The 24,021-nt window shown below is 40.4% G+C and overlaps 1 protein-coding gene across 8 annotated transcripts in view; it reads left to right on the top strand.

Moving 5' to 3' along the window:
- ZNF106 (zinc finger protein 106) overlaps positions 1 to 24,021 on the top strand; it is a 78,213-nt gene that overhangs the window by 32,845 nt on the left and 21,347 nt on the right. For 2 of the 8 annotated variants that reach the window (XM_024232494.3, XM_024232497.3), the window contains 11 exons: positions 1,365 to 1,565; positions 6,533 to 8,716; positions 9,783 to 10,416; positions 11,858 to 11,927; positions 13,535 to 13,689; positions 14,267 to 14,327; positions 16,111 to 16,452; positions 18,866 to 19,646; positions 20,013 to 20,068; positions 21,315 to 21,460; positions 23,177 to 23,311. In XM_024232494.3, coding sequence (XP_024088262.2) covers positions 1,365 to 1,565; positions 6,533 to 8,716; positions 9,783 to 10,416; positions 11,858 to 11,927; positions 13,535 to 13,689; positions 14,267 to 14,327; positions 16,111 to 16,452; positions 18,866 to 19,646; positions 20,013 to 20,068; positions 21,315 to 21,460; positions 23,177 to 23,311 — 4,765 coding nt within the window. The remainder of the gene's footprint in view (positions 1 to 1,364; positions 1,566 to 6,532; positions 8,717 to 9,782; positions 10,417 to 11,857; positions 11,928 to 13,534; positions 13,690 to 14,266; positions 14,328 to 16,110; positions 16,453 to 18,865; positions 19,647 to 20,012; positions 20,069 to 21,314; positions 21,461 to 23,176; positions 23,312 to 24,021) is intronic. The other 6 variants (XM_024232495.3, XM_024232498.3, XM_024232499.3 and 3 more) reach the window with 4 other exon arrangements.

Raw genomic sequence — 24,021 nt, 5'->3', positions numbered from 1 at the left:
TTTGGTCAGGCTGGTCTCAAACTGCTGACCTCATGATCTGCCCGCCTCAGCCTCCCCAAGTGCTGGGATTACAGCCGTGAGCCACCAAACCCGGCCTTTTTTTTTTTTTGCTTGAACGAATATTCAGGTGATCTGTAACAGTAACTGTCTTCTAGTAAATGAAGTGCCCAGTTTTGAGGGTCTCTTCTGGTTGATGTAAATTCTGCCTATGTCTCGTTAGGTATTTGTGAGGGAAAGATGGAACAGAGGTGCACGTGTGTGTATGTGTTTCTGTCTGGACAAAGACGGCATGTCTTTTTGGGTTGTTGGCTTTTTTTTTTAATAGATTGGCATAGGAAGTGCAAAAATATAACTAGTCTAAATCCAAGACACATGATACAGAGTTAAGCCAATTTGGATTGTTGAATGGATACTGCTGTCTTGTAACTATCGTGTTCAGATGTTTCTCATAAATGACTGCATAGTCAGCTGACCCAGTCAAGGGCTTTCCAGGAGCTAAAAAGCAGTTAAATTTTTGATCTGCTACAGCTCTGGACACCGATTCAAGACTTTGGCTTCTGAAGATTGGCTAAGTGAGATTTGCCATGAAGTATGTAAAGTAAAAAAACAAAACAAAGCAAAAAAGTCTGCCTAGTTTAACTAAAAACGTGGTTTTGCATCTCTCTCAATGTAGCATTTTCTGAAACTTGAGAAAACACATTTGCTTGGCACAGCTGTTAACTTCCTACAACTGAAATGCTTTCCATTCCCTTTAAAATAAGCCCTTCTGAAGCAGAATGTAGATCACATGTATCATCCAGACCAAAAAAGTTTGCCTGGACTACTCCTGGGGTCCGGAATTCTCACATTCCAGGCAGAGCTCCAGCTGTTCCGATTTAGTTACCCACTTGGGATTGGCTGCGCCACCTACTCTTGTTTCCACCCCTTAACTTTCACTGGAAGAAAGCTCTAGACCGAAGATTAAATGTAAGCGCTGTCACCAGGCCTTCTGAGTGCAGCTGGCACCATGGGTGTGCTCCAGAGCAACTTCTGCTTGCTCTGAGCCCCCTGCCCTGCCTCCCCTTTCACCATGTTTCCTCTGACAAGATTTTAAGTACAGCAATTCAAGAAGATTTCTCCTCCTAAACGACATTTATCTGAAGTGTATTGCCTCTTGATTGCTGGAAAAGAATCTTAAACTCATTTCAAAAGTAACTTATAAACAAACTTATTAAAAGTGATGAAAGGAGCATTGAAATTAATTAGCACTAATTCTTCACTCTGCCAAAGTGTGCAGTGTCCTTCAGAGGAAACAATAACAGATCTGGTGAGTGTGCCATGCCAGTGGGGAGAATTGAATGTCCCTCATCTCCCTCTTTCCCTAGGGACATTAGTCATGAGTGCCGAGTGTGCGGGGTCACAGAAGTGGGTCTTTCTGCATATGCAAAGCACATTTCTGGCCAGTTGCACAAAGATAACGTTGATGCCCAGGAAAGAGAAGATGATGGAAAAGGAGAGGAAGAGGAAGAAGATTATTTTGACAAGGAACTCGTTCAGTTAATAAAACAAAGGAAAGAACAAAGTCGGTAAGTAATTGATTTTTTTAAAAAAGCCTATCTATAACAGAACACAGCAGAGAATACATTTTATATCTTTGTACTGTTCAGCCCTTAGCATTTAAACTTAGGTATAAAGTTTAAGCTTGAGGTTGTTGTCTTATTAATCAAAGGGCAATGGAATGTTTTCTTGAACTACTGTAATATCTTCTTAAAAAAGCAAACTCAGTATTGTTCCTACATAAGCTGTAGCTACATATCTGAAATTTTTGCCATGTTGGTAACTATGTTGAGAATGGCTTTATTGATATCCAAATCTTTTTTTTTTTTTTTAAGATGGAGTCTCACTCTGTCACCCACCCAGACTGGAGTGCAGTGGTGTGATCTTGGCTCACTGCAACCTCTGCCTTCTGGGTTCAAGCAATTCTCCTGCCTCAGCCTCCTGAGTAGCTGGGATTACAGATGCCTGCCACCATGCCTGGCTAATTTTTCTTGCATTTTTAGTAGAGACGGGGTTTAACCCCATTAGCCAGGCTGGTCTCAGACTCCTGACCTCAAGCAGTCTGCCTGCCTCAGCCTCCCAAAGTGCTGGAATTACAGGCGTGAGCCACTGTACCTGGCCAGTATCCAAATCTTTTGAATACCAATAAGTTTTTATTTGGCGTTTAAATTTTCTAGTGGAAGGTATTAGAATATAAGCTTCATTGTATAAATTGTATAGTATATAGTATAGTCTTATTGCCAAAATAACAGTATAGTCTATAGTATATAGTATAGTCTTATTGCCAAATAACATTTCTTAGGAAAATATTTTTTGACTGGTGTGAATTAATGTGGTGTTTCTGCCAAATTTGATTTATCTTTTTGTCTTTGAATCCCCAGTGACTAACACAGTGCTTTATTGAAGAAATTTTTTTGATAAGTGTCAAGATAATTTAAGCAATATAAATTTTCTAATTTGTATTGCATAATTTCATACCTATATTTATACATTCAGGTATTAGGCATTTATGTTTTTACCTTACTGCTTTCTGGTCTAAAGAGTTTAATTATAAAATTTGTTAAAAAGAGTTTAATGAGGTAGAAATTTTCAATGTGAGGGAAAGAGAGAGAGAAGCACTTATGAGGTGGGATAATTTTTTAAGTCCCAGAACATGAAGAGAATCATTTCAGATTCTAAAATAAAATTTTAAAGATTCTTCTTGAATACTAGTTATACCCGGTCTGTACCTCCTTTTTAGTTAGAGGCTTGACTATAAAAAGGAAGTCGTTTTTACTCTATATGTTAAAAGTTTTTTTGCCGGGAGGCACAGTGGCTCAGGCCTATTGTCCTGGTGCATGAGGAGACAAGGCCAGGGCTTCAAGACCAGCCTGGGCAATATAGGAAGCCCTTATCTATGTAACAACAACAAAAAATTAAAATTAAAAAAAAATTTTTTGAACAAGTCCTTGAAGGAGACTTTCTTCATCTTAAAATATCAATAAAGGGTGAGCATCCCTAATCCAGAATCTGAAAACACCAAAATCTAAAACATTTGAGTGCCAACATGAGGCCACCAGTGGAAAATTCCACACCTCATTTCATTTTACAAAATTATTCAAAATATTACCTAAAATTATCATCAGACTGTGTATAAAAGCTGTATATGAAACATAAATGAATTTTATGTTTAGACTTGGGTCCCATTCCTGTAATATCCCATTATGTGTATGCAAAAATATTCCAAAATCCAAAGCAGTTTGAAATGCAAAACCTTTCTGGTCCCAAGCATTTCAGATACGGGACACTCAAACCACATGGTTCTTGAATCATTTAGTAGCTTAGTCCTTCAAATGACATTTTCATTACTTTTAATATAGTTGCAGTTTACTTTCTCCTGCTTTAGGCGGTTGGAGCCTCTGGGAGACTAACTTCTATTTTCTTCTTACATACTAGTGCCATTATTAGCTTTATCTGTGTAAATAATTAAACATTAAGTCAGAATAGATTACACATTTGTATCATAGTTACTATTTTTTGAGTCTTTTGATGTGCCTCCTTGGTGACCTATTTATAAAATCATCTACTTCTTTTTTTTTTTTTTTTGAGACAGGGTGTCGGTCTGTCACCCAGGCTTGAGTGCAGTGGCACGACGACACCTCACTGCAGCCTCAACTTCCTAGGCTCCAACAGTCCTCCCACCTCAGCCTCCCGAGAAGCTGGGACTACAGGCATGCATTGCCACCATGTGTGGCTAATTTTTTTTTTAATTTTTATTTTTGGTAGAGATGGGGTTTAGCCATGTTGCCCAGGCTGGCCTTGAACTTCTGGGCTCAAGTGATCCACCCGCCTTGGCCTCCCAAAGTGCTGAGATTACAGGCATGAGCCACCACACCTGGCCAAAATCATCTACTTCTTCAGGAGGTTTTTTTTTTTCTTTTTTCCTTCATGAGTTTTTAACTTAGATTATTCTTTCTGGTCTATGGGTTTAGCTGAATGCTCCTGTCTTCTGAATCTAGCCAATTCATGATGATCTAGGAATTCTACTTTGTGATTTATTTATCCCCCAATTCTCCCATTTCTGATCATATCAGTATAACTGAGTTAGTGGTCTCCTTGGATGCCAGAAGTTGCATATTGCATAGACTCAAAAGACAAAGGCGATTTGGTTAATTGTTATAAAAAAATTCTGCTACTGCATGTAATAATAGTTGTTACTTTCTAAACAGAGTCTCCTGTTTAGAAATGATTGTAATTTATATGAGTGGATGTTTGAACCTTCTAGATAGACTTTTAAATTCCGTCTTATGAAAAAGGAAGAAGTTCCAATTTGTGTCCAAAATATCATAGACATTGAAAGCCTTTAAAGCCAGTTAAAGTCAGTATTGAGTTTAAGATTTTTAAGTCAAGTTCAGAGGAAGGAACTTAAATGTGGAAACTTTGTTTTGAGATGTTGATTCTCTGAAGGCCTATGGTTAGGAGTATAGACTCTGACTGGAGTCAGACCGCCAAGGTTTAAATCTCTGCTCTACTACTTTCTGGCTGTCTTATTCTAGGCAAGTTATGTAACCTCTCTACTGCTCAATTTCTCATCTATAAAGTAGGAATAGTAAGAATACTTGCCACGCCTGTAATCCCAGCACTTTGGGAGGCTGAGGCGGGTGGATCACGAGGTCAGGAGTTCAAGACCAGCCTGGCCAACATGGCGGAACCCTGTCTCTACTAAAAATACAAAACTTAGCCAGGCGTGGTGGCGGGAGCCTGTAATCCCAGCTACTCAGGAGGCTGAGGCAGGAGAATCGCTTGAACTGGAGAGGCGGAAGTTGCAGTGAGCCAAGATCGTGCCATTGCACTCCAGCCTGGGCAACAAAGCGAGACTCCATCTCCAAAAAAAAAATACTTGCCTCAGGATTATAAAAACTAAGTGAGATAATCTATATAAGGTGCTTAGCATTAAATGCCTGACACTTAGGTACTCAGTAAATTTTAGCTAGCAGTACTCAGTATTTTGAGCACTTACCACATGCTAAGCACCATGCCCATGCACACCATAGGCAGTTTGTAGAAGAAAATGGTTTTTACACCTATTGCTATGATGCTTACTGAAGCTTATTCATGTTTCTGTGGACTCCTCGTCTGACATGAACATGAAACAGCTGTAGTTTCTTTATAAAAACCTCTGGCTCGTGAAGCTCCTTATAGCACATAATATGGTTACTACTTGTTTGGTATATGCTATTTTCCTCCTGTTTGTGACCTTACTGTCTCAGCTAGGTTCTAAGCCCTTCACAAACCGGAACTGTACATAAAAGTCTTCTTATACCACTAACAGTTATTGAATGGGTACTGGACAAAGTGTTTATTAATAAAAATAACCATGCAAAGTATCATCTTATTTAAAATAGGTTAAGAAATGGAGTTTTTCAGAAAGAACCTACAACTGGAAAAATCATGGTATTAAGGGCAGCTGAACATAAAATTGTACTAAATATGATAACTAGGCTGGGCGCAGTGGCTCATGCCTGTACCCCTGTAATCCCAGCACTTTGGGAGGCCGCGAGTGGGTGGATTACCTGAGGTCAGGAGTTTGAGATCAGCCTGGCCAACATGGTGAAACCCCGTCTCTACTAAAAATACAAAAATTAGCCGGGTGTGGTGGCGCATGCCTGTAATCCCAGCTAGTCGGGAGTCTGAGGCAGGAGAATTGCTTGAGCCTGGGAGACAGAGGTTGCAGTGACCTGAGATTGTGCCACTGCACTCCAGCCTGGCCAACAGTGCAAGACTCTGTCTCAAAAAAAAAAAGATAACTATAGCTATAAAATATACTTGTTCTTTTTCCAAAAAAGCTGCATAATACAAAAATAATAATTGGATGATAGGGACAAAATCTCAGAAAACACGACCAAGAAAGGGAGGGAATATAAATGTGCCAAATTTTTGTTTGTTTTTTTGAGACAGTCTCGCTCTGTTACCCAGGCTGGAGTGTAATAGCATGATCTCAGCTCACTGCAACCTCCGCCTTCTGGGTTCAAGTGATTCTCATTCCTCAGCCTCCCGAGTAGCTGGGGTTACAGGTGTGCTCCACTATGCCTGGCTAATTTTTGTATTTTTAGTAGAGATGGGGTTTCTCCATGTTGGCCATGTTGGTCTTGAACTCCTGACCTCAAGTGATCTGCCCGCCTCGGCCTCCCAAAGTGCTGGAATTATAGATGCGAGCCACCACACCTGGCCAAATGTGCCAAATTTTTAATATTTCTGAGTGATGGGGGAGATGGTTGTAATTACTTGAAATTTAAATAATTTAAAATGTTTAATTTTTAAATTAATAAGTTGAGGAATATACGTTTAAATATATCATTTAAAGATATGAAAACAACCACTATTAGATATAAAACTAGACTCGGTTACATATTCTAAGTAACGGGAGGAAAGTACAAGGGAAGTTTGGTGGGTTATGCCTTTCAAGGTAGCATAGGAATTCCTTTAAATCGCTAATGAAAAACTGTTTTTCTTCCAGACAAGATGAACCTTCCAATAGCAACCAAGAAATAAACTCTGATGACAGACGACCCCAATGGAGACGAGAAGACCGAATTCCTTACCAAGACAGAGAGAGTTACAGTCAGCCTGCATGGCATCATCGTGGACCTCCACAGCGGGATTGGAAATGGGAAAAAGATGGCTTTAATAATACTAGGAAAAACAGCTTTCCACATTCTTTGAGGAATGGTGGTGGACCAAGAGGACGTTCCGGGTGGCATAAGGGTGTTGCAGGAGGCTCCTCGACTTGGTTTCACAACCATAGTAATTCTGGAGGTGGTTGGCTTTCAAATAGTGGAACAGTAGATTGGAATCATAATGGTACAGGAAGGAATTCCAGTTGGCTTTCTGAAGGAACAGGTGGCTTTTCCAGTTGGCATATGAACAACAGTAACGGAAACTGGAAATCCAGTGTACGTAGTACAAATAATTGGAATTACAGTGGCCCTGGAGACAAATTTCAACCAGGCAGAAACAGAAATTCTAACTGTCAAATGGAAGATGTGACTATGCTATGGAACAAGAAATCTAATAAGTCAAACAAATACAGTCACGACAGATATAATTGGCAGCGGCAAGAAAATGACAAACTTGGTACAGTTGCCACATATAGAGGTCCTTCTGAAGGATTTACAAGTGATAAATTTCCTTCAGAAGGCTTACTTGACTTCAATTTTGAGCAGGCGGAAAGCCAAACCACTAAACAAGCAGACACTGCTACTTCCAAAGTTAGTGGAAAGAATGGCAGTGCGGCAAGGGAAAAGCCTCGTCGCTGGACGCCTTACCCTTCTCAGAAGACTCTGGATTTACAGTCGGGATTGAAAGACGTCACTGGTAACAAGCCAGAAATGATAGAGAAACCTCTCTTTGATTTTAGCTTGATAACTACAGGAATACAGGAGCCCCAAACTGATGAAACACGTAATTCCCCAACACAGAAAACACAAAAAGAAATACATACTGGATCTCTTAATCACAAGGCCTCTTCTGATTCTGCTAATTCCTTCGAGGTGGTGAGACAGTGCCCCATTGCAGAAAAACCTGAACAAGAGCATACACCAAATAAAATGCCATCATTGAAATCCCCACTCCTTCCATGTCCAGCCACTAAATCATTGTCTCAAAAGCAAGATCCAAAGAATATCTCAAAAAACACCAAAACGAATTTTTTTTCCCCTGGAGAACACTCAAATCCCTCGAACAAGCCCACTGCGGAAGATAACCATGGTCCTTACATATCCAAACTGCGTAGTTCATCTCCTCACGTTTTAAAAGGGAATAAAAGTACATTTGGCTCTCAGAAGCAATCTGGTGATAATTTAAATGATACTTTACGAAAGGCCAAAGAGGTGCTACAGTGTCATGAGTCATTGCAAAATCCAGTTCTTAGCACTTCTAAAAGGACCAGGAACTATGCAAAAGCAAGTAGAAATGTAGAAGAATCTGAAAAAGGGTCTTTGAAAATTGAGTTTCAAGTGCACGCACTAGAAGATGAAAGTGATGGAGAGACATCTGACACGGAAAAGCATGGAACAAAAATTGGAACCCTAGGTTCTGCAACTACGGAATTGTTATCCGGCAGCGCTCGAACTGCTGATGAGAAAGAGGAGGATGACCGAATCCTGAAGACTTCTAGAGAACTATCCACTTCCCCATGTAATCCCACAGCTTGCCAAAAAGAATCTGAATTACAAATGACATCTGCAGCCAGTCCACACCCTGGCTTATTGCTAGACTTGAAAACCTCTCTAGAAGATGCACAGGTTGATGACTCTATTAAATCTCATGTATCTTATGAAACAGAAGGCTTTGAGAGTACTAGCTTGGATGCAGAGCTTCAAAAAAGTGACATCAGTCAGCCCTCGGGCCCTCTCCTGCCTGAACTAAGTAAGCTTGGCTTTCCTGCCTCACTTCAAAGGGATCTAACCCGGCACATTAGTTTGAAGAGCAAAACTGGAGTACACCTTCCTGAGCCAAACCTCAATAGTGCCCGCCGCATTCGCAATATTAGCGGTCACCGAAAGAGTGAGACAGAGAAGGAGTCTGGGCTCAAGCCAACCCTACGGCAGATTCTAAATGCATCTCGGAGAAATGTCAACTGGGAACAGGTCATTCAGCAAGTAACCAAGAAAAAGCAAGAGCTGGGCAAAGGCTTACCCAGGTGTGTGCTGCTTTTCGGTGTCTTTTTTTTCCTTACTTTCTTTTAAAGTAACCCTTTGACCCTGATCAAGAGAATTCTCTGTGTTTCATTTAATTAAATGTTTGCCAACAATATCTGTTGTAGATGTCTTGATTTAATATCAAATAGTGACTAATACTCTATGACAGATGGAATAAAGTATTTCCTAGCAGAGAGTACAGGTTAAAATGGAAGCACACCTACTTGAGAAACAAGATGGTGACGTAGGAAAAAAGTCATCACTTTACAGGGGTAAAATCCGTCACTTTGTAGGGGTAGAAAATGACAGCATAAAAATGTAGAGCTATAGATCTGTGTCTTTTTCTAGATCTTAATTTTGGAATGCGTGCTATAACTTTTAAATATAACTGTTTTCATTACCTTTTACTTAGAACCTACGAATAGTTAACTTTTCTGTATGTACTCTGGGCATTATATTTATGACTACAACATGCTTTCTCTTAAGCACTTGTGTAATATTTTGGCTCTCCATCGTATGTTGAGGTACTAGACTTTTCTGAATGGTAAAACAGTGTTCAACATAGGTTTGCTACTTGAAAGTCATAACTCTGCTGCATGATGATACAGTTCTCCAGGCTTCAGGGGCATTTCTGTACTTGTTGAAATAATGGATTTATTTCCCCCCACTTTCCTTTCCCACACCTTGTGAGTAGCACTTGAAATTATAAGTATAAAGCACTTGTAAATGCTCAGTAAAAGGTTTTTTTTTGTTTGTTTTGGTTTGTTCGCTTTTAAAAATTATATGCTGTATGTATTATTATAGATTTAGAGCTCCATATGAAATAAAACTCAATTTTTACTCCCTCAAATATATTATTATAGCTGTATACAAACCTCTAATCTGGTACTTGTCACAACATAATATATTTATATCTGTACCACTTACTAGACTGTGAACTCCTTGAAGACAAGAGCCACCTTACTTTTTATAACCTCAGTGCTTGAGAGAGCCTGGCACATTAAAAAATAATGCCCCTCCCAACAACCATATCCAATTTATGTTTTCATTTTTTCTTTCTTCCTTAAGGTTTGGCATAGAAATGGTACCCCTTGTTCAAAATGAACAAGAAGCCTTAGATTTGGATGGGGAACCTGATCTGTCCAGTCTAGAAGGATTCCAGTGGGAAGGTGTTTCCATTTCCTCGTCCCCTGGCTTGGCAAGAAAGCGAAGCCTTTCTGAGAGCAGCGTGATCATGGACAGAGCTCCTTCTGTGTATAGCTTCTTCAGTGAGGAAGGTACAGGCAAAGAAAATGAGCCCCAGCAGATGATTTCACCTAGTAACTCATTGAGGGCTGGACAGAGCCAGAAAGCAACCATGCACCTCAAACAAGAAGTGACACCTCGGGCTGCCTCCCTCCGAACAGGTGAAAGGGCTGAAAATGTTGCTACCCAAAGGCGACATAGTGCACAATTACCCTCTGACCATATAATACCTTTGATGCATTTGGCAAAAGGCTTGAACAGCCAGGAGAGGTCTATACCACCTTCAGAGAATCAGAATTCCCAGGAGAGTAATGGAGAGGGAAACTCTCTGTCATCAAATTCGTCCTCAGCCCTTGCGATCTCCAGTTTAGCGGATGCAGCCACAGATAGTAGCTGTACCTCTGGTGCTGAACAAAATGATGGCCAAAGTATTAGAAAGAAACGAAGAGCCACTGGAGTGAGTATAATTCCCTCTGCTTTTTGTAGAACATCGCATGTGGCAAGTTGGTTGCTTATGAAAAAAGGTTCAAGTATTTTTCTTGGGTATCTGGGATTGTGATTCTCTCAACTTCTATAAGAATTGTGAGGTTCTTACTTTCATCCTACTGGTTTCTTACACTGAGTAATTCTGCTAAATTAAATGTAATCTAATATGAATGTACAGTACCAGGAAAATATGAAGTCATATCTAAAACCAGTGTCCAAGCCAATGATTCTTTGTATCACCTGACCAAGGATAAGTCACATCTTCAGCTGTAACCCAATCTGTTTTCATAGATGCGTTCTGCACTGCTACTGAAGAAAGGTGTTCTACTGTTGCACTTGTAGGGCATGGATGATTGCTGGATTCAGGAGTGCTAGGCTTAACACTAAGATGGTTTTAATACTATTAGACTGCGTATATATGAGCAGAGTATAGAAATATTTTTAGTCTGTGTAACTCTGTCCTTCATCCTTCAGTTACCCAGCCTGGCCTTTAAGAGTCTTTTATTTCACTGATACCACTTCTGCTCTTCCGGCATTTCTGCCGCTACTATTGCTTAACCCTCTCAGTATTCCTTTCTGAAAAGAAAGAGTTGCTGGTAGTGATACAGTCTGGGATCTAGCAATGTGAAAAAAAATGGGTTCTTCTCTTCATTATTTATTTATTTATTTTATAATATTTTAAAATTTATATTAGAGATGAGGTCTCACAATGTTGTCCATACTGCTCTGGAACTCCTGGACTCAAGCAGTCCTCCTGCCTCAGCCTCCCAAGTAGCGGGGACTACAAGCATGTGTCACTGTGCTGGGCTTCTCTCATTTAATACTGAGGTGATAAGCATAGTAGTTAAGGTCATGAATTTTAGACTTGCTTCAAATTGCAATTCTGCTGTTTGAGATATAGCATCCTTTGAGCTAGATGCTATATGTAGTGGATGTTATTGGATGACTTAAAATACACTTTAAGCTGAGGGATTGTCCTCTGATGAAGAGCTTGTCTCATGGACTGTTAAGCTTTTTGTTGTAAAAGTTTTCTTGCTGAAATTTAAAGTAGAAACTATGCCAAGTTATAAATCAGATATAGATATATATATATATTTTACTGGCTTTGTCTATACTTCTACTTGTGCCTTACTACCAAGATGAAATGCTTTGCCTGACCTCCATGGGCTTTCCTACCTCTAGGATGCTAGGAGGCACTTCACCCGGGATTCCTTTTTTTTTTTTTAAATCAGATACGTTTATTCAACTAAAAGTTGAGTTGGTACCATGTGAGTGAAACTCCTACGATCATGTTAGAGATGGTAGCAATAGTGAAGAACAGTGTATGGCTATCTTAGAATTGATTCCTTTTTCTCCTCTTGGATAATGGCTTTTACACACTGGATTTTATTCAGTTTTCTTTATCCCTCCAGGATGGATCTTCTCCTGAACTCCCAAGTCTTGAGAGAAAAAATAAAAGAAGGAAAATTAAAGGAAAAAAAGGTATGGTGCAGAATATTTTGGGAGAAAGAAGTTGGTGTTTTTTGGTTTTTTTTGGGGGGGTGGGTTTTTGGTAACCTCCAACTCTTGGGCTCAAGCAATCCTCTTCTCTCAGCCTCCCGAGTAGCTAGGACTACTGGTATGACACTACACTAATTCTTTTTATTTTTTTGTAGAGACAGGGTCTAGCTATATTGCCCAGGCTGGACTCAAACTCCTGGGCTCCAGTGATCCTCTCACCTTGGCCTTCCAAAGTGTTGGGATTACAGGTGTGAGCCACCGTGCCCAGCCCCAAGAGGTTCTTGTAGCAGTTCAGCATTTGTGCAACTTGACACATAGCATAGCTTGTCATTTATCAAACACTGATTGTCCATTTACTTTTTTTGGACATTTTTGTTGCCTTGCTTAAGAGGAAAGAAAAGTTTGATTTCCTAATACATCCAGTTACAACTGTAGAAGAAATATATGATGTCACATAGACTTGTAAGCCAAGGTTAGTATACCACTTGGACAATATAAAGCCAGGAAGTTTCCTTGAGCCTTTTCAGTGGGATGAAACGTGTTGGCCCTCTTGGTCATGTATAGCCATTTCTCTCACTTTCTGTTTTTGAGGCATCTTGGTTGCTTCCCCCCTGCCCCGCTTCCATACTCCCTTCCTTGGTTGCTTTTCTAAAGTGAACTATGGAAAGAAGTTATTAACATTGCTCCCTCATTGATGTATTTCTGTGATTCTTGCTTTTCCTTGACTCTAACCCAGTTCTAGTATAAGGGCTAGTCCCGGAAGTGATTGGATGAGGCTTGAGTGAGTGGATGTGATGGATAAGGGAGGAGTCAAGGACAACCCACATTTCTGGCTGGGCCAACCAGATGGATCATATGTAGAGCTAGAAAACTCCATGAGAGGAGCAGATTGAGAATAGAGAAAGATGATGAATTCCCTCAGGGATTCTTTGACTTAAAGGACCTTTGAGATAACCTAGCTAGAAATATCATAGTCAGTAGTTGGATATGTGGGTGTGGAGCTTAAGGGAGAGGTCCTGGCATATTGAATAGGAAACAGACAAACACAATGATGGTAAATACATACACAGAACATTTTATTCAAACTAAGTTAAATGTACTATTTCAAAGCTGTATTTTCTTCAGGAGGTCTTCTCCAATAAAAACAATTTTTAAGTAAACTAACAGACTAAATATGGATTGGAAAGAGAGTGCAAGCAGTCTAGGTCCAGAGTCTAATCTAAGCAAAAGTCCTGTGTGAAGACAGTGGTAGATAAAGGAAGAATGGGGAACGAGACCTAGAACAGGTGGTTTGCATGGGACAGATTTCACCTGGAAAGGTAGTGGTGGAAGGCGGTGATTAGATGAGACAGAATGATGTGATGGTACACTGGAGCTTATGAGACACCTCCATCTTAGCAGTTCTCACTTTTGGTTCCTAGCTTTGATATCATTGTGCTTGACTAAATGTTTTATGAATTTCCAATGACCTATTGAGGAGAACATAAAGTCTTATCCTAAATAATGGGTATAGTTCAGTCTTCTGAGGAGCTGTGTGATGAGAGGGAAATCTCTCGTGTTAACCTGAACCTTATGGTTTCTTTTGGCAGAACGTTCTCAGGTTGACCAGCTGCTGAATATTTCTTTAAGGGAGGAAGAACTTAGCAAGTCATTGCAGTGCATGGATAACAATCTTCTGCAAGCCCGTGCAGCCCTTCAGACAGCTTATGTGGAAGTTCAGAGGCTACTGATGCTCAAGCAGCAGGTAACGGCATGTGGAGGATTTAATAAAAATGGATCATCTCTGAAATCATGTTTTGTGCTGCCAAACCCATGGCTGGAGTCACCCCAAAAGCAATGGCAGGGGAGTTTCCACAAGGGAAGTGCCCCAGACTGTGCCTAATGGGGGACAGTTAGGATTCCAAAGAAAGAAGCACTGAATGCCAGGGTGATGAGTCCAAAGCATTTATTATGAGAGCCTACTTACAGAGTAGGCTGCAGCAGTCCCCACAAGGGACAGCAAGAAAGGGGTGTTCTCCCTAGGTATATCCACAGCCAGGGGGCGGGATGTGGAGTTTATATGAGGGTTTAAGGAATTTGGCTCAGGGCCAGGGCCAATTTCTTTCAGTGTTTTGGGCAACAACCTAGATACTTTTATCAATGCCTGGGAATCTTCAAGGCCCCAGGTAGGGTTCAAGCCTGCTGGAGAAAACCTGCGACTGGCTGGGTCACAGAGCAGTCAAGACACTGATTTTTGGTCAGGACATGGAAGAAAAATGGGGAGACCTAGAGGACCTTACAAGTTGGATTTCAAAATGCTTAATAAAATACTTTATTTTTAGATAACTATGGAGATGAGTGCACTGAGGACCCATAGAATACAGATTCTACAGGGATTACAAGGTATTCAGAGGGCATCTGATGGACTGGGCCCTCTATAGCATGTTACTTTTTTGTTTTCTCTGCTTTTTTTTTTTTTTTTTTTTTTTTTTTGGAGACATAGTCTTGCTCTGTCCCCCAGGTTGGAGTGCAGTGGTGCAATCTCTGCTCACTGCAACCTCTGCCTCCCAGGTTCAAGTGATTCTCATGCCTCAGCATTTGATTAGCTGGAATTACAGGTGCCCACCCCACCCCCAGCTAATTTTTGTATTTTTAGTGGAGACAGGGTTTCGCCATGTTGGCTGGACTGGTCTTGAACTCCTGACCTCAGGTGATCTGCCCGCCTCAGCCTTCCAAAGTGCTGGGATTACAGGCATGAGCCACTGCACGAGGCCTTTTTGTTCTCTTTGAGGGAATGAAAAGTAGTCATGAAAAGGTCATGTTATTTCTCTCCTGTCTCCTTGGTTTCATCCTTTTTTTTGTTTTTTTGAGACAGGGTCTTGCTCTGTCACTCAGGCTGGAGCGCAGTGGCACGATCATGGCTCACTGCAGCCTTGACCTCCTGGGCTCAAGCAATTTTCCCACCTCACTCCCCCCAGTAGTTGGGACTACAGACGTGTGTCACCATGCCTGGTTATTAAAATTTTTAACTTTTAATTTTATAAAATTATAATTTAAAATTGTAAAAATTTAAAGGTTATAAAAAGTTATATAAAATTATAAAAAGTTATAAAAATTAAAAAAATGCTTTTATAGAGATGGAATCTCCCAGTGTTTCCCAGGATAGTCCCAAACTCCTGGGCTCAAGCAGTCTTCCTAACTTGACCTCCCAAATGGTTGGGATTACAGGTCTGAACCACCACGCCTGGCCAGTTTCATCCTTCTCTAGAAAGGTCTGTAAACTGTGCATCCCAAAAATGTTTCGCAACAGACAATATGTTATGGAAAGAGTTTTGATTAGGAATCAAAAGGCCTGGGTTCAAATCTTCACCCTTCCATTAGTAGCCTGTGTAACTTTGGATAAGTCATTTAAAATTTGAAAAATTGGATTGTTGCTAGGTGCAGTGGCTCATGCCTGTAATCCACGCACTTTGGGAGTCTGAGGCAGGTAGATTCCTTGAGCCCAGGAGTTTGAGACCAGCCTGGGCAACATGGTGAAACCCTGTCTCTACAAATAAATTAAAAAATTATTAATAATTATTATTAGTAATAATAATTCCAGCCTGACCAACATGGTGAAACCCCATCTCTACTAAAAATACAAAAATTAGCTGGGCATGGTAGCGTGCACCTGTAATCCCAGCTACTCAGAACGCTGAGGCAGGAGAATCGCTTGAACCCAGGAGGCGGAGGTTGCAGTGAGCCGAGATTGCACCACTGCACTCCAGCCTGGGCGACAGAGTGAGACTCTGTCTCCAAAAAATAATAACAATAATAGCTGGGCATAGTGGCATGTGCCTGTAATCCCAGCTGCTTGGGAGGCTGAGGCAGGAGAATTGCTTGAGTGCACGAGGTCAAGGCTGCAGTGAGCAGTGTTTGCACCACTGCACTGCAGCCTGGGTAACAAAGCCAGACCCTATCCTCCCCCCCCCCCAAAAAAAAAAGAAAGTTGATGCCTATTCTCTCTGTATCCTTGGTGGTTGTAGAGATTATATTCTCCATATTTCGGAGGATTATGAGGGACTATACTAATATAGTTATTAATTTATAATTCTTTTCTAATGTTTAAAAATACAAATTAGCTCAGACACAAATGACTTTTCAGATAACATTTTGCATTTCTATGTATGTACGTTTCCCATTCTAGAAACATATGAACCTTCTGAGCACCCAGACCAGGTTCCCTGTAGCCTCACACGAGAACGAAGGAACAGTAGATCTCAAACATCCATTGATGCCGCACTGCTGCCCACTCCCTTTTTCCCACTTTTTCTGGAGCCTCCATCTTCCCATGTGTCTCCATCACCCACCGGAGCTTCTCTTCAAATAACCACGTCTCCTACTTTCCAAACCCATGGCAGTGTCCCTGCTCCAGACTCATCAGTTCAGATTAAACAAGAGCCCATGTCTCCTGAACAAGATGAGAATGTGAATGCTGTGCCACCAAGCTCTGTCTGCAATGTGTCCAAGGAATTACTGGAAGCTAATAGTATGTAAGCTTTTCTCTGGGTTAAGGGCATCCCAGTAGTGGGACTGGGGCATTTTTATATGAGTGATATAAGCCATACTTGCTCATTAAAACTAAAATGAGCAAGTACAACTAATTTTTCACTGAAATTCTCTTCATATATACAGGAGGATTCTTTTAAAATATTTTAGAGAATGTAATTTGAATATCAGTCATTTTCTTTCATTTCCTCTAATCTAGGGTTAGAGTTGACTTTGTATTAGCACCCACAAGGTTCCATTTATTAGGATAAGTACAAAATTTGTTTTGTGTGAAATAAATGGGGTTGAAGTTAATTCAGCCAATTTTCTGAATAAGGTCTACCCTCTGAATTTCTTTGCACTTACTGTCTATATAATCTCAATACAAACCAGGATTAATATAAGCTTGAGAGGCACGTGGCCATGATGGGGTTTGGAATCATCTACTAAGAACTTGCTGTTGAGAAATAGCCAGGGTTTTCACTCTTTTCAAAAAATAACACTTACCTGGTTATCATTTGAGAATACGTCTAAGCTATGTAAAATCCTGTTAGAAGTTTGCATTACCACAGTGGTGCTGTATTTGAAAATTAAGTCCAACAAACTGGCATTGTGTGGTTTCCTGAGCAGAAGTAAAAAGTTTAAAAAATTACTCTAGATTTTACTACCAGTACTGTGTATTAATCTAGATGTTAGTATCAAATGTATAGCTTATTTATTTATTGAGACAGAGCCTCACTCTGTCACTCAGGCTGGAGTGTGGTGGCATACTCACAGATCACCACAGGCTTGACCTCCTGGGCTCAGGTGATCCTCCCACCTCAGCCTCCAGAGGAGCTAGGACTACAGATGCCGGCCACCATGCCCAGCTAATTTTTGTATATATATATTTTTTTGTAGAGATGGGGATTCACCATGTTGCCCAGGCTGGTCTTGATCTCCTGGGCTCAAGTGATCCACCCACCTTGGCCTCCCAAAGTGCTCGGATTACAGGTGTGAGCCACTGTGTCTGGCTTAGCATATATATATATATACACATATGTGTATATATATATATATATACGTACGTATATATATATATACACGTACGTATATATATATATATATACACACATACGTATATATATATAATATATACACACACGTATATATATATATACACACACATACGTATATATGTGTGTGTGTGTGTATATATATATATACGTGTGTGTATATATATATATACTTTTTTTTTTTTTTTTTTTTGAGACAGAGTTTCGCTTTTTGTTGCCCAGGCTGGTGTGCAATGGCATGCTCTTGGCTCACTGCAACCTCTGCCTTCCAGGTTCAAGTGATTGTCCTGTCTCAGCCTCCCGAATAGCTGGGATTACAGGCACCCACCACCATGCCCAGCTAATTTATGTATTTTTAATAGAGACACGGTTGGCCATGTTGGCCAAACTGGTCTTGAACTCCTGACCTCAAGTGATCCGACCGCCTCGGCCTTCCAAAGTGCTGGGATTACAGACGTGAGCCACCATGCCCAGCCCCTAGCATATTTTTAAAAATTATTTTAAATTTTTGTGGGTACATAGTAGGTGTATATATTTATGGATTACATGAAATATTTTGGTACTATTATTTTTCACATTACATATTATTTCAGTCTTTCTTAAATCATATTTTTGTGTTTACATGTAGAACTTGTACAAAGGAGCAGTCATATATAACTTGATTTTTCCATTTAATATATCATGATTTTTCTGTCGTAAAAATAATTTATCTAAAGTATTTTATATTACAAGTTGCATAATATTTGAATAGTTGCATAATCTGGATAAACAATAATTTATGTGGTGAATCTTTTTTGAATATTTAGTTTTCTAACTTTTTTCATATTCTGTGTAACACTGCATTGTATATGTCTTTGAGTACATCTGTGATTATTTCATCACTTTTAATTCCTAGACATGAAGTAACTAAGTCAAAGGAAATTGACATTTCTAAGTCAGCAAATTTTTTTAACTACTAAGATGTAGCTAAATTGGATGGGTGTGGATAATGAAAACTTCAAAGAAATAAAAGTAAAAGGACTTCAGCTAAGTAGACATTTAAGTGTCTACTATGAATAAACCACAATGTTAAATGTGTGGACATTTAAAACAAGAAAAAAGATTGATAGAAACAATCCCTCCCCACAAGGAGCTTTTGTAGGGAATAAGACACACAGTGTCTGTGAGATTCACGCAAGGCAGAGGGTAGTAAGTGTCATAGGAGTGTGTATGTCGGTGATGGGAAACAGGGGTGAGATACCAGCTGAAACAGTCATGGTTTTGTGAACATATCATTGAAATATTTGGTAGAGTTTCAGTCAGTGATAAATTGCAGCAAACACAAAAAAGGATGCAATAATTTTTTTCCTCTCAATTCAGGAGAGATCAGTGACAGTTGTCCAGTTTATCCAGTCATCACTGCTAGATTGTCCTTATCAGAGTCAACAGAAAGTTTCCATGAGCCTAGCCAAGAACTGAAGTTTTCTGTGGAGCAAAGAAATACCAGAAACAGAGAAAACTCTCCCTCTTCCCAATCAGCTGGTCTTTCTAGCATAAATAAAGAAGGGGAAGAGCCAACCAAAGGCAATAGTGGATCTGAAGCCTGTACCAGTTCTTTTCTAAGATTGTCTTTTGCTTCAGAAACCCCTTTGGAGAAGGAACCCCACTCTCCAGCTGACCAGCCTGAACAACAGGCAGAATCCACTTTGACATCAGCTGAGACTAGGGGAAGCAAGAAAAAGAAGAAACTTCGGAAGAAGAAAAGTCTACGGGCTGCCCATGTTCCTGAGAATAGTGACACTGAACAGGATGTTTTGACTGTTAAACCTGTAAGGAAAGTAAAAGCTGGAAAGTTAATTAAAGGGGGGAAAGTAACAACCTCCACTTGGGAAGACAGCAGGACTGGTCGGGAGCAGGAGAGTGTCAGAGATGAGCCAGATAGTGACTCGTCTCTGGAAGTCCTAGAAATTCCTAATGCTCAGTTAGAAGTAGTAGCCATTGATTCTTCAGAATCAGGAGAAGAGAAACCAGACAGCCCATCTAAAAAGGATATTTGGAACTCTACAGAGCAAAACCCACTAGAAACGTCTCGTTCTGGGTGTGATGAAGTTAGCTCTACCAGTGAAATTGGCACTCGCTATAAAGATGGCATCCCTGTAAGGTAAGAATATTGTATTGGTCCAGTCAGAACAACTTTCACCAACTTTATTTTTTTAAATAGAATTTTAAATTATGAGTCAGAATTTCTTTAAAAACCAAACTTTATGTGAATGCAGTAGGGATTGTGGATATGGAAAAATTAAAGCTCAGCAGTAGAAACTTTCTGCTTTCTCTTTTGACTGTGTTATAAATATTCACTCTGCTTTTATTTCCCTTCATTAAGAAATTTCAGATGGAAAAACTAATCTCTTATATCATTGCTACTTTGCCCATTGTTTAGAAAAATCCTTTGTGTCAGGAAATTTTTACTTTTACTACCCGCCCTGTTCACACAGATGCTGAGAACACTTTTGCTATTATTTTGTAGTGTGGCAGAAACTCAGACTGTGATCTCCTCCATAAAAGGATCAAAGAATTCTTCAGGTATTTGCTGTTCAGTTTCATTTAAGTTAACCACAGAATTAAAAGCCTTGTAAATATTAAAGCCAGGATTTAAACCTACTTAAATATATTTATAGAACAGGAGAATGGGGAGGGGTTTATCACCAAGAGGATTGCCTTGATCAACAGTTCTGATATTCTTAAAACCTCAAATCCTGGTCTTTCAGATTCTTATTCTCATCTATCTGATTGATTGATTGATTGATTGTAACAGAGTCTTGCTCTGTCACCTGGGCTGGAGTGCAGTGGCGCTATCTCTGCTTACTGCAGCTTCCACCTCCCAGGTTCAAGCAGTTCTCCTGCCTCAGCCTCCCAAATAGCTGGGACCACAGGTGCGCGCCATCACGCCTGGCAAATTTTTTTTTGTATTTTTAGTAGAGACGGGGTTTCGTTATGTTGGCCAGGCTGGTCTCGAAGTCCTGGCCTCAAGTGATCCTCCTGCCTCGGCCTCCCAAAGTTCTGGGATTACAGGTGTGAGCCACCATGCCTGGCCTTTCTCATCTGTCTTATCCCGCTCCCTTATGTGTTCAACTAATTAGTATTAAGGTTTCATTGGCTCTAAGGATATTTGCTTTCAGAAGGAACTGCTTAAGGAATACTATGTTATTCAAAGAAATAACTTTTTGGGAGTGTGGGAGAGATTGGGTACCTTCCAAGTATCACTCAAAGCTCTTTTTTTTTTTTTTTTTTTGAGATGGAGTCTCTGTCGCCCAGGCTGGAGTCCAGTGGTGTGATCTTGGCTCACTGCAACCTCTGCCTCCCAAGAATCACTTGGGTTCAAGTGATTCTCTTGCCTCAGCCTCCCCAAGTAACTGGGACTACAGGCGCACGCCACCATGCCTGGCTAATTTTTGTATTTTTAGTAGAGATGGGGTTTCACCATGTTGGCCAGGCTGGTCTCCAACTCCTGACCTCAGGTGATCCGTCCACTTCAGCCTCCCAAAGTGCTGGGATTAGAGGTGTGAGTTACCACGCCCAGCCCAAAAGCTCATTATATAATTATCTATCTTTTTCCTAAGTGAAAGGCCTTCTCTGCCTTTGCTTATTATGCAGTCTTCATAGTGAAGATGTGTATTGAAAATTGTAATAGTCTGATAGGGGAACTAAGATTTAAGGGATCTACTTTTGGTTTAATCTAGGGACTACTGTATTGTATAATAGTTCTGATTTTTGAGTATCTTTTCAGACTCTAGCAGACATGTCTCTGAAACCTATTCTTGTTTTCCAGAAATATCTTCAGAGCCAGGAGATGATGATGAACCCACAGAAGGAAGCTTTGAGGGACACCAGGCTGCTGTAAATGCAATTCAGATATTTGGAAACTTACTATATACCTGTTCAGCAGATAAAACTGTCCGGGTTTATAATCTGGTGGTAAGTTGATAGAACATGTAGAATGTTTTTGGTTGCAGGTTTTGGAAAATCCAGTTTATACTTTTTTAAACAATAAAGGGAATTTGTTGGCTGTCTGAAGGAAGGGGTGGGCCTGAGACTGACTTTGGATGCATTTAATCCAGTAGCTCAGCAAGGTCATTGGGGACTTCATTTCTTTTTGTCTCTCTACTCTGCCTTCTCTGGTGTCACCTCTTCCTGAAAGCTAGTTCCCCTCTTGCTCACAAGATAAATGTCAGGAGCCACTGGAGTCTCTTTTTCCCTCCCACCAGCACAGAAGGGTCCTGTGTTTTATTCCCTGAACGATCACCTTTGCCTGTGGCAAAGAGGGTTGGGATTACACCAGTGGTCTTGGACTGTTCAGGTCCCAACGCTGGAGTTGGTACTGGGGTCACTTGCATAGCAGCTACATAATAGAGGAGGGATGAAGTGAATATGGGGAAGTACTGGAGGAGGTATTTTCCCTGACAAGTGATTGATTACAGAGTTCAAGTTATTAAGGAGAGCAACACTTTTCCACTGCCTCACACTTAGTATTATCTGATGCTTATTACTCTCAAAAGAATGAACTTTTGAGTTTTTAATTTGAATTTGTTCATAAACTAATTATGTTTATGAACAATGAAGGCTTAAGAAATTTGAAGAACATGATGTCTGAATGAACACCATGAAAATATTTAAAATTGGTAGAGTCAGTGAAAATTAAAAAGTTAGATGATGGACCAGGAAAATGTGTTTGCTATATAGGCAACAGGTATGTAGATTCCTTTAGCTTAATGATATGAGGATTAACACGAATGACTGAAAAAAGGAAGCAATGCTATCAGGATGTATAAGATCTAGGGGAACAGGATATCAAAATATGTATGTGTATGTACATATGTACATTCTAAATAGATCTCAGTATGTGCACTGAGATAACATTTGGAATGTACCCATAAGAAACAACACCAGTGGCTGGGCACAGTGGCTCACGCCTATAATCCTAGCACTTTGGGAGGCCAAGGTGGGCGGATCATGAGGTCAGGAGATTGAGACCATCCTGGCTAACATGGTGAAACCCCGTCTGTACTAAAAATACAAAAAATTAGCCGGGCGTGGTGGCGGGCACCTGTAGTCCCAGCTACTCGGGAGGCTGAGGCAGGAGAATGGTGTGAACCCAGGAGGCAGAGCTTGCAGTGAGCTGAGATCGCGCCACTGCACTCCAGCCTGGGCGACACAGCGAGACTCTGTGTCAAAAAAAAAAAAAAAAAAAGAAACAACACCAGAACCACTAGACCTGTGATAGCACCTGACATGTTTTTGAATACCATGGTGCATTCTCACAAACTGCTTATCAAATGCTTATCTTTTGTGGGAAATTAGCTACAGTTTGGATTTGCTAGGTCCTTGGTCCATATATCAGAAAGCTTTGCCCTAAACATTAATTAAAATTCTGGCTATCTTACAGTGTTGCCATAAGTATTTTTTGGTATGGCTCAACTAACATATACTTTCAGATACCTCATTGCCTGTGACTGTTTGCTGGGCATTTGGTGAACATACATTTACTGAACATCTTTTGTGTACCAGGTGCTGTTTTAGACACTGAGGATACAGCAGTGAACTGAATGTTTTAGCATCTTTTTGTTAAGGAAATATATTATCTAATCCTCCTATATCTCATAAGTAATAATCTGGTCTGTGCTTAAACCTTAGAGTCGGAAATGTATTGGTGTCTTTGAGGGTCATACCTCCAAAGTTAACTGCCTCCTGGTTACTCAGACCTCCGGGAAGAATGCTGCCCTTTACACCGGGTCCAGTGACCATACCATCCGCTGCTATAATGTTAAGGTAGGTGGGTCCAGAGAAATCCAAAGTGGTTCATATTGAGTCACCTTTGTATTTACTGTGTGGAGTGGAGACACTGTGGCAGACACTTCATTCTACCCACCATCTCCTTTTTGCTTCTAAACAATGTTTAGCACATTGTTGTAGCCTTAGGTAGATATGAGACTTAGACATAAACCATATTTTCTGTCTCCACCAGTATTTTTTCACTTCCTACATTAATAATATACCTTCCTTGGTCTTTGCCACAAATGTTATGCATATCATATGTCAAAATTAATCCTAGATAGAATAAAGAGAAAAATGTAGGCCGGACACGGTGGCTCACGCCTGTAATCCCAGCACTTTGGGAGGCAGAGGCGGGTGGATTCACCTGAGGTTGGGAGTTTGAGACCACCAGCCTGACCAACATGGAGAAACCCTGTCTCTACTAAAAATACAAAATTAGCCAGGCATGGTGGTGCATGCCTGTAATCCCAGCTACTTGGGAGGCTGAGGCAGGAGAATCGCTTGAACCCAGGAGGTGGAGGTTGCAGTGAGCTGAGATTGTGCCACTGCACTCCAGCCTTGGCAACAAGAGCAAAGCTCTGTCTCAGAAAAAAAAAAAAAAAAGAGCAAAATGTATAAATTTTTTAAATCTGCAGAATTAGAAATGGACATCTCCTCTGAGAGTTTTTTAAACTTAAATGCACTGAAAGAAATGAGAAAATTAC

Source organism: Pongo abelii, chromosome 16, assembly GCF_028885655.2.
Source record: "Pongo abelii isolate AG06213 chromosome 16, NHGRI_mPonAbe1-v2.0_pri, whole genome shotgun sequence".
Classification (NCBI taxonomy): Eukaryota; Metazoa; Chordata; class Mammalia; order Primates; family Hominidae; genus Pongo; species Pongo abelii.
The sequence above is the reverse complement of the archived record's forward strand: the minus strand, read 5'-3'. Positions and strand labels throughout refer to the sequence as shown.